The following is an 18275-nucleotide window of genomic DNA, read 5'->3' as shown; positions in this document are numbered from 1 at the left end:
TGGAAACACAGGGAAAAAAAACTCCCTTACACTAGTATGGTAAGTGCACATAACCAAGCAGCACCTGACTTGTAATTGCTGCAGAAAAGCATTTCTGCAAATTTACATAGCATGTGCAAATTGCGCTCACAGTATCAGAATGTGCAAGAATGAAACCAGTTACACTGCCTTTTCCTCTCACTAAGAGGAGTTGGTCAATATAAGGGTGGCCACTAATGATCCAATCTTTTTCATCCAATCTTACCATTTCTATGTAATATAAGGTAACTGCCTGAAGTATCCACTCAGTATATTCACTCAATAATTTACCCTTATACTACATAGATTTGGTAAGATTGGATGAAAAATATTGGATCATTAGTGGCTACCATAAAAGTGTTTGCATATTAATGCCATGTGTAGGCCTCCTCATGCCCCCAGGAAAGGGGAGCAGCATAAGTAGTGCCCCAAGTACACTGGTTGCCCAAAAGGGCCACAACTGAACCCCGGGGGAAGAGCAGCTCAGACAGCCACCCATCTTGTGCATGGCCACCACCCAGGAGAGCTGTCCGAAATTGTCCCCCAAAGGAAAGAATCCCTACCTCTTGCGAACATTGTCCAGCTGCCAGGTGGTGGCAGCACTTGGAGGAGCATGATTTCCCTCCCCCCACCATGGTAAATTTTCGAGGGTGCCCTCGGGTAACAATGTGGTTTGGATGCTCCCTGCTATGTTCCCCTTTCCTGGTAGTGTCAAGTCACTTAGTTTGCATTTTTTGCAAGTTATTTTCCGTTCTGCTGGGAGAAAAATGAAATGTGTTCAGGCAGCAGTAACATCACCTGATTTTAGAACTCACCAGGGCTTATTGCTGGTGAGTTCTGCAATTGGATAAGGCCCACTTAGTAACAGTAAATGGTTTGGCGCATAACAAAGGAATAAATTGTTGTGCCAATGTTTGGGCAGCAGTGTTGTTTTAGAAAAACTGGCAAGCTTGAAAAACAATATTAAATATCCCACTTTGGCTATCATTCATAAAGCATGCGGAAATGCTAAAAACAGTTGAATTTACCGAGCACTTAGCGAAGTGTCTATTTATAAAAGCTGTTTCCGCACGAAAAGCTACAATTACCGAGCAGTGCGATAAATTACCACCATATGTCAATTCATAAAGATTAGAGCAAGCGGTGTCAGCACGGAAATTACCAATTCCTTGGCAGAGCCGATAAGCATGCGGAGAACAGCTAAGCTAATGAGACAGACCTCCTAGGCAGCAGCAGCAGTGAGAGTAGAGCAAAAAAAGGCATTCCGGAATACCAAGGCTGTGTTTTTTAACCCCTTGGGCACCTGTTCTCAGATTTATTTCACATCACAAAGCCTGCATGTGTAACATTTTTTTTGAAGTTCTTCTAAGCTGTGGCAATTAGATTGTTTAGAAAGACTAATAGACAGATTCAGCTCAGATTCAGGGCAAACAGAAGCAGTTTTAAAAAAATGCACATGTAAAGGGATGCCGGGGCTGCCTCTTCTATAGTAACGCTGTCTTTGGAGGAGAAAATGTATTAACTCGGCAGCTTCTAGTGTTTTTCGCAAGCCTACCGCCTGCCTAGAGCCAGCCTAGTTTGGGAAAATACCGCAGTGCTATCGAAACTGTAAACATTTTTATGAATGAGCACACAGAAGTCTAACAATACCGAATGCGGTATTTTCCCGCACAGATGCATACTACTGTTAGTTTAATATGGTTATCTCTGCACACACTTGTTTTCAGATGGTGGGAAATAGAGGCTGGATAGTGCTTTGGTTAAGGTCTCTGCCTCTGACACAGGAGAACAGGGTTCCAAACTCAGCTCTTCAGTAAGCCAGCACCTATTCACACAGCCGGATTTAGGCCAAGGCCACCTAGGCCATGGCCTAGGGCATCACAGGAGGAAGGGCACCGAAGCAGCAGGCTAAACTGGTGCAGCATTTGCAAGCTTGCAAATGCTGTAATGCAGGGAGATCACACTTAACCGTTGTACTCTGCTGCTAGCTCCCTGTGCAGCAGCCACCTTGCTCTATGTGCACATTTACATTGTGGCCGGCGGCTATGGACTTGGGCAGCATTGGAGACGAAAAGGAAGAGGAAGCTTCTGCACTGGAGACGAGCGGAGAAATGAGTGACACAGATGGCTGCTACGGTGTGAAGGCAAGCTTGCTACCTATACTGAAAGGGGGCAGTGGGAAAAGGAGGGATTAAGGGCGTCATCTGGCTACCTATACTGGAGGGAAAGGGGGTAGGAGTCATCTGGCTACATATACTAGAGGGAAGAGGGAAGGCGGATGGGGTCATCTGGCTACCTATACTGGACTATACTGGAGAGTAAGGGGGTGGAGTCATCTGGCTACCTATACGGGGAGTGGGGGTCATCAGACTACCTATACCACAGGAAAGGGGGGAGGGTTCATCTCGCTACCTATACTGAATGGGGGCGGCTGGTGACAGTGGCCTAGGGCGGTAAAGAGTACAAATCCGGCCCTGCCTATTCAGGGATGAGACCTTGGGCAAGATTACCTAACACTGCTACCGCATCTTGAAGGCACCCTAGTGGCTGCAGTTCTGACAGGAGAAAAGCATGATATAAATGTTATTTGTCTTGTCTTGAAAACAAGTGTGGATAGAGATGGCCATATTAAACTAAACTCAACTCAAAAAATTGAGTGGTGATATACGGTACATGACACACTCAGCAAGGCATAGGGGACAGCCAAATATTTAAAACTTTGAGGCCCCTTTTACACTTGCGTCACCTCGGGTTAACCTTCCCTGCCACATTCCATGCTAGTCAATGGGAACTTGCACACTTCCATATCCCTCAAAAACGCACATAATGAAAGTCAATGGAAATGCAATGGTATGCGTTTTTCATGCGTTTTACATGCATTTTGGAAAAAAAATTGTTTTGTGCTGTATTTCCACTTCCTGTTGCCTTCCTAGTTATTTGCATAAAATGTAATTGAAAAACGCAAGAAAAACGCATACAAAACACAGGGGCAGGCCACTGTACTGCCCCTGCTCAAGAAACCCTCCCTCGACCCCTCATTACCCTCCAACTACCGCCCGATCTCCCTCCTCCCCTTCGCCTCAAAACTCCTTGAGCGTCTGGCTCACAAACGCCTGACCCAGTACCTCAATGCCAACTCACTACTAGACCCACTGCAATCTGGATTTCAGCCTGCCCACTCAACCGAAATGGCTCTCACCAAAGTGGTCAATGACCTTGCCTTAGCTAAAGCTGAAGGTAAATACTCCATTCTCCTCCTCCTTGACCTTTCAGCAGCTTTTGGTACAGTAGATCATTACCTACTCCTCCAGTCCATCCAATCCATGGGCATTCACGATCTTGCCCTGACCTGGCTTTCATCCTAACTCTCCAACCGCTCCTTCACGACCTCCTTCAATGAGTCCTCGTCCACCCCCACTCCTTGGCCAACTACTGTTCTCACTATACACATCCTCCATTGGCAAGGTTATCTCCTCCATGGGTTTTAACTATCATCTGTATGCAGATGACACCCTAATCTACCTCCACACCCCTGATATATCCAGGCCACCACTACCATGGACAAGGTCTCCGCCTGCCTATCTGTCATCTCCTCCTGGATGTCCACTAGGTTCCTGAAACTAAATCTAGACAAAACAAAATTTATGATCTTCCCACCCCGGTCATCCCTGGACCTCCCAGATGTGCAGGTCACTGTTAACCACACTACCATTCGCCCTACCTCTCAAGCCCGCTGTCTGGGTGTCACCCTGGACTCCGCACTCTCCTTCACTCCCCACATCCAAAACCTCACAAAGTCCTGCAACTTCCACCTTCGTAACATCTGTAAGATTCGCCCTTTCCTGACCTCTGCCACCACCAAACTCCTCATCCATGCCCTCATAATTTCCCGCCTCAACTACTGCAATGCCCTTCTGTCTGGTCTCCCTATGACCCGAATAGCCCCACTGCAGTCCATCATGAATGCGGCAGCCAGAATAATTCACTACTCCCATCGCTCCACCAGGAAGGCTCCCCTCCGTGAATCCCTCCACTGGCTTCCTATCCAGTCCAGAATTAGATTCAAGATATTGTGTCTGACCTACAAATCCGTCCACAAAACCTGTCCAACCTACATTTCTGATCTTGCTCAGAGATACACACCAAGTCGCTCACTCCGTTCCTCCAATGAACTTCGCCTGACCGTCACCCGCATCACCCAGTCCCATGCACGCCTCCAAGACTTCTCAAGAGCCGCTCCAAAACTATGGAACTCCCTACCTCCACCCATTAGGGCAGCCCCCTCCTTCAACACCTTCAATAAGGCCCTCAAAACTCACCTTTTCACTCTGGCCTACCACCCCTCACAATTGCTCTAAACCCACAGCTGTACTCTGGTCCCCTACCTCTCGTGTCCCTACCCCACCCTCTAGATTGTAAGCCTTTGGGCAGGGTCCTCCTCCTTTTGTGTCCTACCTGATCATGCACCTCCATTACTGTGCACCCATGCTATGCATTTGAGTGAACCTAACTTGCCTAATCTCCATGCTCCCATCCAGTGACTGACTAAGCATTACCTGGTACTCATATTGTGCTGTGTGATCTGGTTTTCTTGTATTCCTGTATTGTCATATTGCTGTTTGTCATCCCTAAATATTGTCTGTAACCTAAATTAATGTTCAGTGCTGCGTAATATGTTGGCACTTTATAAATACAATAAATAATAATCATAATATATGCGAACCACAAATGCAATAAAACGCATGCTAAACACTTTAAAAGCGGTAAAAAAAAAAAACACGCCAAAAACGCACACACAACAAAAATCTGCACATGACTTAAAATGCAGCCTTTCATGTTGTGTTATGTGTGCACCCAGCCTCAATGGAATTTAAATTGTAAATTGAGATTAGGGTTTAGCACTAGATTTAAAAGATCTTCATTTTCTTCCTCAGTGTTGAGATCCTGCATCACAATGCTATAGTATTAAATCACATGTGCCAAGAGGCAGCGAGCCGCTTTAATCCTAGGCAACATTCACACTATGTGCATTGCACTGTGGTGGTAAATCAACATTTGTAACCTCATGGCAATGTTCTGCAATGACTCCGGGATTCAGCACATTCTCATTGTCGCTTAGGCTCTACATTACATTCCGTCATATTAACTTGCACTGAGTGTGTTACTGGACACTAGGGATGGCTCTGTTAAGAAGAACTCATGGAGGAGCATGTGATCAGGTTGATCAGCTGATAGATTTGTAAGGTCCTGATTTGCTGTGATGACTTCCTGGTTTAACACATGATCAGGACCAGCAAATCAGAACCTTACAAATCTATCAGCTGATCAAGCTGACCACATCCTTCTCCATGAGTTCTCCGAAGCAGGGCTATCCCTACTGCATACCACGCATGTTTTTCCCAGTTTAAATGGCTGGCGATGAGGTACCAGGTGCTGCAAGCAGCCAGTTTTGATATCTGTTGCATTGGATTCAGTGTGATACAGTGTGAAGCCTGAGGCCTCTTTCACAGTGGAACGTTGCGTTTGACGTTGCGTTTGACACGATGTTAAAGTCGCACAATGTGCCCCTAACGCACCGCATGTAGGTTATGAAATTGGATGTTATTTTGCACTGCGTTATGTGTCTCTTGGTGCGTTGTTTTCGTCGCATACTCATGGAACGAAAACGGCGCATGCGTTACATTAAAAAAAAAAACATTGATGAGCATATGCAACACACATAACGCAGCAGATACATTGCTAAACGCACAGCATGCAGCACTTTTTAATAACACTACACGTTACACACTACCGCAACTTGTGCACTGTGAATGTGGAACAGACTTTTCATTGCTGTGCGTTACTCTGCGTTAAAGTATTTTCTAACGTGCGACTTTAGCGTCGCACTGTGAAAGAGGCCTAAGTGGGGATGGGCTTCTGTAAATCTCACTCCACAATACAGTGCAGTATACAGTTAATGAAAAGTACTGTATACTGCACTGCTACTGCTAACGTGCATTTCGCTGTAAAGCACTGCGCACAGTACGTTACAATGACACGCACTGTTATACCACAATGCACTCACTGCACCAGGGGAGGACTGGAACCTTTTGGCCTGGGGGGACAACACAAACTAGAGGCCCGTTTCACGGCATCCCCAGCCCAAAGCCATATCTTTCTTGTGTGCAAATCTTCAAATTGTGATGACTAACAGCCCCAGCCACACACACACACACTATGTACCTGATGCCTAACCTTATTTCGCCGCACAATCTACCTGTCTGTGTCTGATGCCTAACCTTAAAGGAGTTATCAGGCTTTTTTTTTTATGAAAATAAGTGCTACTTACCCAGGGCTCGTCCAGCCCCAAGCTCCCAGCACGTCCCTTGCCGCAGCTCTGCAGTCAGCTGTTCGCTGCCTCCCAGCCCCCGGCGATGACGTCAGGCCGACTGCGCCTGTGCGAGCGGCGCTGTCAATCACTGCCACATGGACCAGAGCGTACTGTGCAGACGCAGAACTACTGCGCCTGCGCAGTACACTCCGGTCCACGTGGCGGTGATTGACAGTGCTGCTCGAACAGGCGCAGTACAGGCCGACATCCAGGTCGGACTGGTGCCATCGCCAGGGACTGGGAGGCAGCGGCAGCGAATGGCTGACTGCAGAGCTGCGGCGAGGGACATGCTGGGAGCTTGGGGCTGAACAAGCCCTGGGTAAGTAGCACTTATTTTCATTAAAAATGCCTGATAACTCCTTTAAACAACCCCCCCCCCCCACACACACACACACACACACAAACCTACCTACCTGGTGATGCCTAACCCCACTCCTGCCCATCCACCATACAAACTACTTGTCTGACACCCTCCAACTACCTGTTTGACAGTGCCTAACTGCCTGCCTCCCCCCTCCCCTGCCGCCAATCACACCACAAGAAGAAAAAACGTTCCCCCCCAGGCCAGGGTCAGAATGGGGATGATTATCACACAAAAAAAACAGAGGGCACTGGCCTGGGCAGAGAATTGAATTTGACAGCAGTAGCAGGCAGGCAGCAAAGTGTGAGTAACTCAGTGACAAGAAGGGAGAAGGAGTACAGAAACAAAATTTATAAAAACCACCTTCTCCTCTGGCAACCTGGACCCGTCCTCCTCTATCCTCCTGTCTCCTCAGTCCTACACCTCCTCCTCCACAGCAGCAAGCAGCTATAGGTGGCATCTCCGACTCCCAGCCCCCAGAATGTCCGACTCCTCCAGCCAGGACAGCCAGGCAGCCACTCGTAGCCGCAGCTCCAGGCCCCCAGCCCCCCAGCACAGAAAGCTGAAGAGTGAGACAGCTCACTCCGATGACACCTCAGGCACAGCAGCACAGGGGAGGACTGTGTCTGACTCCTCCAGCCAGCCACTCGTAGCCACAGCTCCAGGCCCCCAGCCCCCCCAGGACAGAAAGCTGAAGAGTGAGACAGCTCACTCCGATGACACCTCAGGCACAGCAGCACAGGGGAGGACTGTGTCTGACTCCTCCAGCCAGCCACTCGTAGCCACAGCTCCAGGCCCCCAGCCCCCCCCAGGACAGAAAGCTGAAGAGTGAGACAGCTCACTCCGATGACACCGCAGGCACAGCAGCACGTTGCGGGCGGCAATGGCTCCAGGCGGGGGGTGGAGTCAAGCAGGGTCAACCCACCGGGCCGGAGAGGACCTAAGCTATTTGTGTCCTTGTGCCGCTCACATCCACCGCAGGCGCAGCCACGCACAAGGGCACACCACAGCCTCAGCCCCTTCTCTGATTGGATACTTCAACTTGCCTGGTAATATTGCGCAAGGTTGCGATCCCCACTGCGAACCTGTCACCTGTGGTATGTCTGCGGCCGCTGCGTATAGCAGCGGCCGGCCCTAATTACTTAAGATTCGGGCAGCCCGGGGGGCAATTGCCCCCTGTCCCCCTGGGCCAGTCCTCCCCTGCACTGCACTGTGAATGTCACTACCAGTAGTGCCTTGACATGCGGCAAGCTGTGTTACATAATGGCCGTTCTGCTGCAACGCACCACTGTGAACGAAGCCTAAGGATCATTACTCTCTGTATCATCTTTAAAGCGATTTGTACACACATCATGTTCTAGTAAGGGGTGTCACCAGGTAAAGGTAGCGGAAGTAATTCAGAGGCACAGAGATAGATTCAGACACAGGTCTATGGTACTATCAAAAACCTAATGTAGAAGGTTTTGGGTAGAATATGACTTTAAATCCCAGAGCGTAATCTCACTGCAGAACATCCTGCTGTGCCCTAATACCAAAAGCAATAAAAGCTGACTGTCTGATCTAAGCTGAATTGGTAACGTTAAATATTCCCTACTGTTTGTTCAATTACCTAGCCAGACACCAACCCCCGAGATTGTGTATTCCGGCCTGACAGCACTAACCTGCTGCATTCTGGCGTCCGCCTTAATTACATCTGTCACTTTCCTGGACGTAAATCCCATCTCATCATCGATGCCTTCCTGACCGCTCGTAGAAGCATTTTGTAGGCAAATCACACCATTCATTCTTAGCATATTGCCGCTCATAATCAGGTTGTAATAGTTTATAGGATTCTCCTCCGTGGCGTCTATAAACACCATGTCGTATTGCTCGCCCAGAGCGGATAACTCCTACAAGACAACAAACAGAGGCAGAATACAGATGTACTCTGATTAAGTGTGAAAATGGAAACAGCCTGGTAGTAATAGAGAACACAGGGGCAGAAGGCAAAGCAGAACCAAAGCAAGGAAATTTACTTATCTCCTCTAGGAAAAGCATACATCATTTCTTTGCTGGCCTAAAGTGGCGTTAAATTATAGAATAGTGGAGACGCCATCAGGATAAAGAAGGTCACAGGGGTGAAATGCATATATGCAGTGGTTATTTATCGTTGGCAATTAACGGCAAAAATAATTACTTGCAGGACCATAATCATGTAATTGGAAGGCAGAGAGATTGTTCACCTGGTGAATAGAAAATAAAATAGATGTCCGTGGCCAGGAACTTTGTGACTGCAGGCAAATGTAATTAAAGGAGATAGAAACTCATAAATCCATGTCCTCCAAGTGGAAATAAGATAATAATTCATAATTTAGACTTACATTAAGCAGTTGTTCTGCAGTAAGCAGTTCACATATTTACATTAACCTCCCCAGCGGTATGGACAGAAATGTCCATCCATAAAAACATGTTATGAACAGTATAAACGTGCATACACATCAAAACTCTCCTGCACTGTATACTAGACCCTTGCTTGACACATTTTGGCAAGTTACAGGAAAAAAAAGTTTTAAAAATACATTTTATCACTTTTTGCAAAGAAATCCTGGGAAAATTGAACGCCGGGGAGGTTAAAAACTGTGGGCAATAGGTGGCCCCTTTCTAGTGAAGCGGTGAAGGGCGTCTTGATTCTGTTTTGACTTATAGGGGTTTAGTATTTTAATCTGGTCATATATGACCTCTGCAATAGTTATTTCAATGTTATAAAATAGTCCAGACAATAGTGGGTAACGTTTTTAAGACTGAAAAATAATGTCCTACGGCTGCCTTTATTAGAAGAATTAACTTGAGAGTTTAAAAAAATTGAAAATGTGATCTCCAAAACAAGTAATATTTTCATGCAATGCAACGACCAAAAGGTAACCAGAAGCACCAACAAGGAGGCTCCGAGCTTGTATATCAGGATTTACAGATACTTCCACATTTTTGCCTTATGAAACAGGTGTGTCCTACGAAACCTATCGCAAGTGGTGTTTTAATCAGGTTAAAGCTATTTTTTGAAATGGACTATCTGTGTCTTCTAACAAGAAGTAAGTCCAACACTACCTTCCTTTTTTATAATTTTTAGTGTATTTTTATTTTGTCATTGCATCTGGTTACATTTTGATCAATGCATTGTTTATCATCTGCTTTTAGTGTAGTGGTGCTTCCCCCGTTTTTCCCAAGTCTACAGAGAGTGACTTCTTGACCCGAGTGGGATCAGGTTTATTCTCCCGATATTCCTCCAAGACACTGCGCTCTCCCCTTCAGGAACTCCTTCCTCCAAATTTGTTGCTCAAAGAGAAAAGAAGAAAAAACGCACCATAGCATAATACTGTTTCAAATATATTGCCTCTTCCCACAACACCCAGTGCTGTAAATGGTACCCGTGTACATCCACCACTATACAGGGTCTCACAGGTCCTCACCATATACAGTGGCTGCCAAAACACAAACAGCTATAAACGCCTCCACACACAGCAAAAAGTGCACAGCTCCTTAGTGTATCCAGGTATCCCAGCAAGCATACGTGGCCTCCCACCTTCTCCGCTGCCGTCCAAATTATAAGACAGCAAATGCACTTGTTTGTCCCATCAGCATCATTTTCCCAGCAGATAGACCGTCCTAAGAGCAGCTTCCTCGTTTTGCCTAGTAACTGAAGAGCCTCTTATATGTAAAACCATAGGTTTATTTAAAATATATAATAAAATAGTGCACTCACATATTCCAAAGATAAACAAGCGTAATATAAAATCAACTGCTTCCACGCCAACTCTCCACGCCCGTAGCTCCTCCCTACGCGTTTCGTGCATGCGCACTCATCAGCCCCTCCACGCCTAACTTTAACTGCCCCCCCCCCCCCCACACACACACACACGACAACTGCCACCAATCTGCCGCTATTACGATCATGTTGGGCTGCCACTATAGATGCAATTGTAAATAGCAGCTGTAGTGTGAAATTTGCTATTTATCAGTCACCCTTAGTGTGAAATTTGCTATTTATCGGATGCCCAATTTTCACACTATAGCCGCTATTTATAATGGCACCCATGGCAGCGCACAAGTTTCTTACAATAGTGGGCACCTACATTTCTCACTTCTACTGGGACCAGGTGAAATGAATAGAAAAGCTAGCAAAGCAGAAGAGTGCAAGGACAATTAGGGCTATCTAAACACTATGGGGTCTATTCACTGACAGATGGTTACATTTATGTGCAAGGTCTATGCAAGTACATTTTATTGGCCATTAATAAATATGCCATGTCCACTGCTCTGCATTTTAATGCTCAGATAACTAATGCAGAATGGAAATGCAGAGATTTTTATAGGCTTACCTACAGGGCCGGAGCTACCATAGGAAAAAATGGGCAATTGCCCCAGGGCCCCAGAGCCTGTAGGGGCCCCCAAGGTGTCCCTCCCTCATCTTAACTGTTGCTCCCCAGGGACTCTGCAGAGTCTGTTAAGTTGGGAGGTGATTGGGGGAGGGTCAGCAGCCAGCTCAGGGGCCCAGAAGGGAAAATGTGGCTGTAACAAAGTGCCTCTAATGATGCTTTTCGGTTGGGGGGTGTCTGTTGGGGGGCCTCCAGGCTAATTTTGTCTTAGGGCCCAATTGTTACTTGAACCTGCCCTGCTTACCTATAATGCTAAATAAAAAAAATCAGTAATAGCTTTTAAGCTTATTATTGTTAATCTGCTATTGTTTTCTGACACATGGCACAACTAGGGTGTATATTTACTACATTGGATTTACCCCTAAAAGAAATATTTTTGTAATTATGCAAGTAAGAGGTTCCACAGGAGAACGCGTTAAGCCCACTTACAGCACTTTTGCAGCGCTTTGGAAGCACTGGTGATTACAAAAGGGTTAGGCTAATTTTAGCCAATGCAGGTGGTTCCACTGCTGCAATCACCTTTTCCTCAAATCACAATCTCGGATCATGCCACATGTTTGCAATTTTCCCAGAGCAATCCATAGCCGGTATTTAACGGCAAATAACAATGGCTTCAGGAAATCATGCTGAAAAACGTGGTACTTTGTGCTTTTAGAAATTGTGGTCATTTCTGAAAGCTCAATTGGGGGGTCCAGGTGCTCATTAACTTTATCATTTTTTGTGAACCATCAGATTTTGTGAAATTGTATTATATAAAAATAGAGAAGCTTGTGGGCATTCTATCCTGAATGATCACATTATCAATAGTTTCCCATAAAATAACTAGTTGAGCGCCGTAGTGGATCTTTTTCATAGCTACTATCACAACTGGCTTAGATACGATTGCAAGTTTGATTATTTAACCTCTTGAAGACTGTAGGCTTACACCCCCCTAGTGACCAGGCTATCTTTTACAATTCAGGTCACTGCAGCTTTAAGCGCTCACTGCAGGGCCATACAATTGGGCACACAAGCGATTCCCCCTCACTTTTCTGCCCACCAACAGAGCTTTCTGTTGTTGGGCTCTAATCGCTGCTGCCCTGTTTGTTTTTATTTTTTTATTTTTTAATAAATTCACATTTTTTTAAATGTATTTTTTATCCCACTTTCCGACTGTCGTCTGTCATAGGCATCAGCCTATGAGAGCTGATCACTCTTGCGCCTCCCCAGGGGACAGCCGATGAATCGCGACTCGGCCACAGTACCGGCTCGTCTAGCAGAAGACAGGAGCAGCCCAGGAGATGGCAAAGAAGTGAGTGACCTCAATGGGGCTGAACGAAGCCCTAGGTAAGTATAAAACCTGAGACCACTTTGGTCTCAGGTTTTGTTTAATGCTGTGGATTAATAATGTGATCTTTTCCTTTGATCTTAATGATCTTAAAAATATGATTGTTTTGCTAAAAATCACACTGTTAATGGGCACCTTCAGACTTCACTGAAGCAGAGTATAAAGCCAAAAGCTCCTGTGGGGAGATGTTGATACTCGTGATTCTGAGAAACAGTAGCCAGTGCACAATTTAACTCATCTGTGTCTGCTATGACCAAAATGATCAGCTTTTGATAAACTGCCCCTTTAAAGCCCGAAAGATGGAATACGAAGATGAAAAGGGAAAGCGCGACTATTATATTGTCCCCGGCATTGGCACTGATCTCAACTGACAAATCACAATCAACAGAACAGGAGACAATTTCTACACCCAGGAGAGAGATAATGGGAAGAATAATTATGTGGATAAAAGGTTCGTAACTAACGGCATTAGGGAAAGTGACACCATCATTTAATATCCTCTGAACGCAATTGATTCATTTTCTTGCTGTCGGAGACGGCCGAGCGGTTTCAGTGAGGTGCCTGGCACGGATGACTAATCACGGGGGAAAACACAGCATTCTGGTCCTGAGACAGAAGCTGATTTTAAGCTGTCAGCAGAGATGAACAAATATTAAAAATCCTCACTAGGAGGCGACGATCCTCTTGATGTGTTTTGCAATGCAAACCAGCGGCTTCATATCAGCCAATCTGCCCACGAACACCTCCATCTTGTTCTCAAGCTCCCGGTACGCAGTAGATACTGCCAGTGGCGTAACTAAAAAGACATGGGGCCCATAGCAACATTTTGGCTGGCCCCACCTAAAAACTGCTGCGCTGCCCCCTGGCGGAATTTTTCATACCGCCAGGGGGGTTAATATCTGGTTCTGTTTAAATATAAACATACATTTCGACAAACGTACCCTTCCAGTAATATTTTAGTATTTGACACAAACCGATTGACACACATAGAGTTAATAGTTGTGGTTTATATGAATAACTGTATTGGCACCTAGCACTTTGACATGTTTATTCTCCAAAAATGGCACTGTGATATACTTATCCTCTGCAAATGGCACTTTAATCACTGGCACTTTATAGGTATGTACATGTATATGTATTGTTGTGATAAAGGATCATGGTCACTCACCCTATAGCACTGAATACTTTTGATTGAGCAAACTATTGTAAATGGCACTTTTATATGCGATTGTGTGCACACATATTTGCGGTATGTGGATATGGTACAATTAAGGCCACGTTCACATCAGGGCCGTTTCTGTGTGCTTTTCACAGCGCACTGCCCTGTGCGTTTTGCAGGGTATTGATTTTCCCATGTAATTAAATGTAGCTGGTTCACATCTATGCGCTGCGCTGAGCAGCATTACAAAAATGTAGGGTTTCATGCATTTCTGTGCATTAAACTGTAAAGCGCACATCAATGCAAGTAAATGGGTGCGCTTTTTAAGCGCATAGAAACGTGTACAAGCGCATAAAAGCGCATGCGGTTTTTACCCCTATTTGGAAAAAAAATACATTTACATAGAAAAACAAAGCTTTATTGACAACTGCTACTGCTACATTAAGCAAAACGTGCCTTAAAGAAGCGCAGTGCAATGCACAGAAACGCGCACTAAAGCGCGCACAAGCACATGCGTTTTTTACCTTGCGCTTTCATACGTTTCTCAGCGCAGCAGATGTGAACGAGGCCTTATCTGTCCACATTTCCACAAACACTTGTGAGGACTATTATGTATAAAGCTTTATTTAAGGATTATTCACGTATACATTTCAGTCAATTCTTTTGGCTCCTTGACTGTTTTGGCAAGATAATATGTTTTATTCTCGTATTTTATGATTATGGGCTATTTATTACTTACCTGAATATAGACAGTCCTTGTTATGTAAATTGATTGTTAAACATTGTTTTACTATTTTATTTACAAAAAGCACAGAGCAATCTATGTTATATTTTTGTGGGCTAGCAGAACATATATTTATTATGTTTTTGTTAAAGGCACTTTATATTGATCTGAGGAAGCGGGCCAGTACCCATGAAACATGTTGTCTTATGTGCATCAATAAATAATATATCTACCTCATGTAGTTTGTTCCTTGAAGGAGGTAAAACCAAACTACTCCTATTTTTAAGTTGTAATTAGACTATACGTATCTTAGGGTGCCTACTACAGTTTTTCCTTAGACTAAGCACGTGGATAACTGGAATCATGCCCTGTGGTCTGATGAGACCGACATAAACTTATTTGGTTCAGATGGTGTCAAGCATGTGTGGTGGCAACCAGGGGAGGTGTACAAAGACAATGGCAGTATTCCAACATGATAACAACCCCAAACACACCGCCAAGATGACCACTGCTTTTCTAAATAAACTAAGGGGTAAAGGTATTGGGTTTGCCAAGCATTTCTCCAGACCTAAACCCTATTGAGCATCTGTGGGGCATCCTCAAACAGGAGGTGGAGGAGAACAAGTTCTCTAACATCCACCAGCTTTGTGATGTCGTTATGGAAGAGGATTCTAGCGGCAACCTCTGATGCCTATATACATAAGTGTCCCATCCCAAGCTTCTATATATAAGCTTGGCACCCCAAGCTTATATATATAAGCTTGGGGTTGAACATACTCATATTTCTGAGCTGAGCCTGAAGCATCGCTGTTATCAGTCTTAGTTCCTTTGTGTAAGATTTGATAACGTATGCTGATAGAAGAGGAGGGAACAGTGGAATCAGCAGGTTAGGGCTTGCAGGCACATAGCAGACATGCTATCTGCGGTCGAGACATTCTTCGGCCTGTTGCTGCAAGGTACAAACTGTCGTGAGTCAGGAAGTCAGAGCCGCACCTGCCTTCTGAGGTGAACTTCACTTCTAACATACAATTGAGATCAAAATGATTAGCCCACCAGGAATTATGGCACATTTTCCTAAACTTATTTTGAATATTTGCAGCATTGATGAAATATGATATAATCAAACATTCGCCAGTGCTGATTGGTAGCTTTTGGTACATGTTTTTTAATAGACAGTAAAATACATTTTTAGGCTTGCTTTATATCAAATATAATAAAAATGGGGTGGACAAAAAAATTAGCCATATGTGAATATTTGCTTTCAAAACAAACCTACAGTAATTAACCAATCAGCTTTGAAACCACACCTGTGCCAGAACAGTTTGCAATGGAACAATGGGCCAAAATCCCTCAGGCGACCTGTGCCAACCTAGTAAAGAACTACTCTAAGAGATTAAATAATAAAAAATGTACACTAACACTCGTAGACCACAAATTGTACATAAAAGTACACATATAAGTGCAATATGTATAGGTGAGCTGAGCAAACACCACTTCATATAGGTGGAGCGCTTTATTGCTAGTTGTGATTAGCTCAAAGAATTGTAGTAGAGTAGGATTCAAGCTTTTAACTTGCACTTCAGCATATGTACGGGTAAATGGCAAATCACAGTATCCCCCCCCCCCCCAATATGAAAAGACTAAACAGATGAATAGAGTTGGGCCGAACAGTTCGCCTGCGAACGGTTCCATGCGAACTTCAGTGGTTCGCGTTCGCGTCCCGCAGGCGAACCTTTGCGGAAGTTCGGTTCGCCCCATAATGCACATGGAGGGTCAACTTTGACCCTCTACATCACAGTCAGCAGGCCCAGTGTAGCCAATTAGGCTACACTAGCCCCTGGAGCCCCACCCCCCCTTATATAAGGCAGGCAGCGGCGGCCATTACGGCCACTCGTGTGCCTGCATTAGTCAGAGTAGGGCGAGCTGCTGCAGACTGTCTCTCAGGGAAAGATTAGTTAGGCTTAGCTTGTTCCTGTCTGGCTGCATACCTGTTCTGTGAACCCACCACTGCATACCTGTGCTGTGAACCCACCACTGCATACCTGTGCTGTGAACCCACCACTGCATACCTGTTCTGTTCAGTGGACCCGCCACTGTATACCTGTTCATTGAACCCACCACTGCATACCTGTGCTGTGAACCCACCACTGCATACCTGTGCTGTGAACCCACCACTGCATACCTGTGCTGTGAACCCACCACTGCATACCTGTTCTGTTCAGTGGACCCGCCACTGCATACCTGTTCTGTTTAGTGAACCGCCACTGTATACCTGTTCTGTTTAGTGAACCCGCCACTGCATACCTGTTCTGTTCAGTGAACCCACCGCATCAGTGCGCATACCTGTTCTGTTCAGTGGACCCGCCACTGCATACCTGTTCTGTTTAGTGAACCGCCACTGTATACCTGTTCTGTTTAGTGAACCGCCACTGTATACCTGTTCTGTTTAGTGAACCCGCCACTGCATACCTGTTCTGTTCAGTGGACCCGCCACTGCATACCTGTTCTGTTTAGTGAACCCGCCACTGCATACCTGTTCTGTTCAGTGGACCCGCCACTGTATACCTGTTCTGTTTAGTGAACCCGCCACTGCATACCTGTTCTGTTCAGTGGACCCACCGCATCAGTGCGCATACCTGTGCAGTTAAGTGAACCCGCCACTGCATACCTGTTCTGTTCAGTGGACCCGCCACTGCTTACCTGTTCTGTTTAGTGAACCGCCACTGTATACCTGTTCTGTTTAGTGAACCCGCCACTGCATACCTGTTCTGTTCAGTGAACCCACCGCATCAGTGCGCATACCTGTGCAGTTAAGTGAACCCGCCACTGCATACCTGTTCTGTTCAGTGAACCCACCGCATCAGTGCGCATACCTGTGCAGTTAAGTGAACCCGCCACTGCATACCTGTTCTGTTCAGTGAACCCACCGCATCAGTGCGCATACCTGTGCAGTTGTTCTGTTTAGTGAACCCGCCACTGCATACCTGTTCTGTTCAGTGAACCCACCGCATCAGTGCGCATACCTGTGCAGTTAAGTGAACCCGCCACTGCATACCTGTTCTGTTCAGTGGACCCGCCACTGCATACCTGTTCTGTTTAGTGAACCGCCACTGTATACCTGTTCTGTTTAGTGAACCCGCCACTGCATACCTGTTCTGTTCAGTGAACCCACCGCATCAGTGCGCATACCTGTGCAGTTAAGTGAACCCGCCACTGCATACCTGTTCTGTTCAGTGAACCCACCGCATCAGTGCGCATACCTGTGCAGTTAAGTGAACCCGCCACTGCATACCTGTTCTGTTCAGTGAACCCACCGCATCAGTGCGCATACCTGTTCTGTTTAGTGAACCCGCCACTGCATACCTGTTCTGTTCAGTGGACCCGCCACTGCATACCTGTTCTGTTTAGTGAACCGCCACTGTATACCTGTTCTGTTTAGTGAACCCGCCACTGCATACCTGTTCTGTTTAGTGAACCCGCCACTGCATACCTGTTCTGTTCAGTGGACCCGCCACTGCTTACCTGTTCTGTTTAGTGAACCGCCACTGTATACCTGTTCTGTTTAGTGAACCCGCCACTGCATACCTGTTCTGTTCAGTGAGCCCACCGCATCAGTGCGCATACCTGTGCAGTTAAGTGAACCCGCCACTGCATACCTGTTCTGTTCAGTGGACCCGCCACTGCATACCTGTTCTGTTTAGTGAACCGCCACTGTATACCTGTTCTGTTTAGTGAACCCGCCACTGCATACCTGTTCTGTTCAGTGGACCCGCCACTGCATACCTGTTCTGTGAACCCGCCACTGTATACCTGTTCTGTTCAGTGAACCCACCGCATCAGTGCGCATACCTGTGCAGTTAAGTGAACCCACCTACCTACGTGAGTGCACGCAGTGTGATATACC

At 45.9% G+C, this 18275-nt stretch overlaps 1 protein-coding gene across 2 annotated transcripts in view; it reads right to left on the bottom strand.

Annotated features, from left to right (window-relative positions):
- LOC137532938 (D-threitol dehydrogenase-like) overlaps positions 1 to 18275 on the bottom strand; it is a 112134-nt gene that overhangs the window by 78919 nt on the left and 14940 nt on the right. The window contains exon 3 of one of the 2 annotated variants that reach the window (XM_068253970.1): positions 8411 to 8638. The exons of the other annotated variant lie outside the window; for it this stretch is intronic. Within the exon in view, the coding sequence (XP_068110071.1) occupies positions 8411 to 8638 (228 nt within the window). The remainder of the gene's footprint in view (positions 1 to 8410; positions 8639 to 18275) is intronic. 2 annotated transcript variants of the gene reach the window in all.

This window comes from Hyperolius riggenbachi, chromosome 9, assembly GCF_040937935.1.
Source record: "Hyperolius riggenbachi isolate aHypRig1 chromosome 9, aHypRig1.pri, whole genome shotgun sequence".
Taxonomy (NCBI): domain Eukaryota; kingdom Metazoa; phylum Chordata; class Amphibia; order Anura; family Hyperoliidae; genus Hyperolius; species Hyperolius riggenbachi.
Note: the sequence above shows the minus strand (reverse complement) of the source record. Positions and strands in the feature narration are given on the sequence as shown.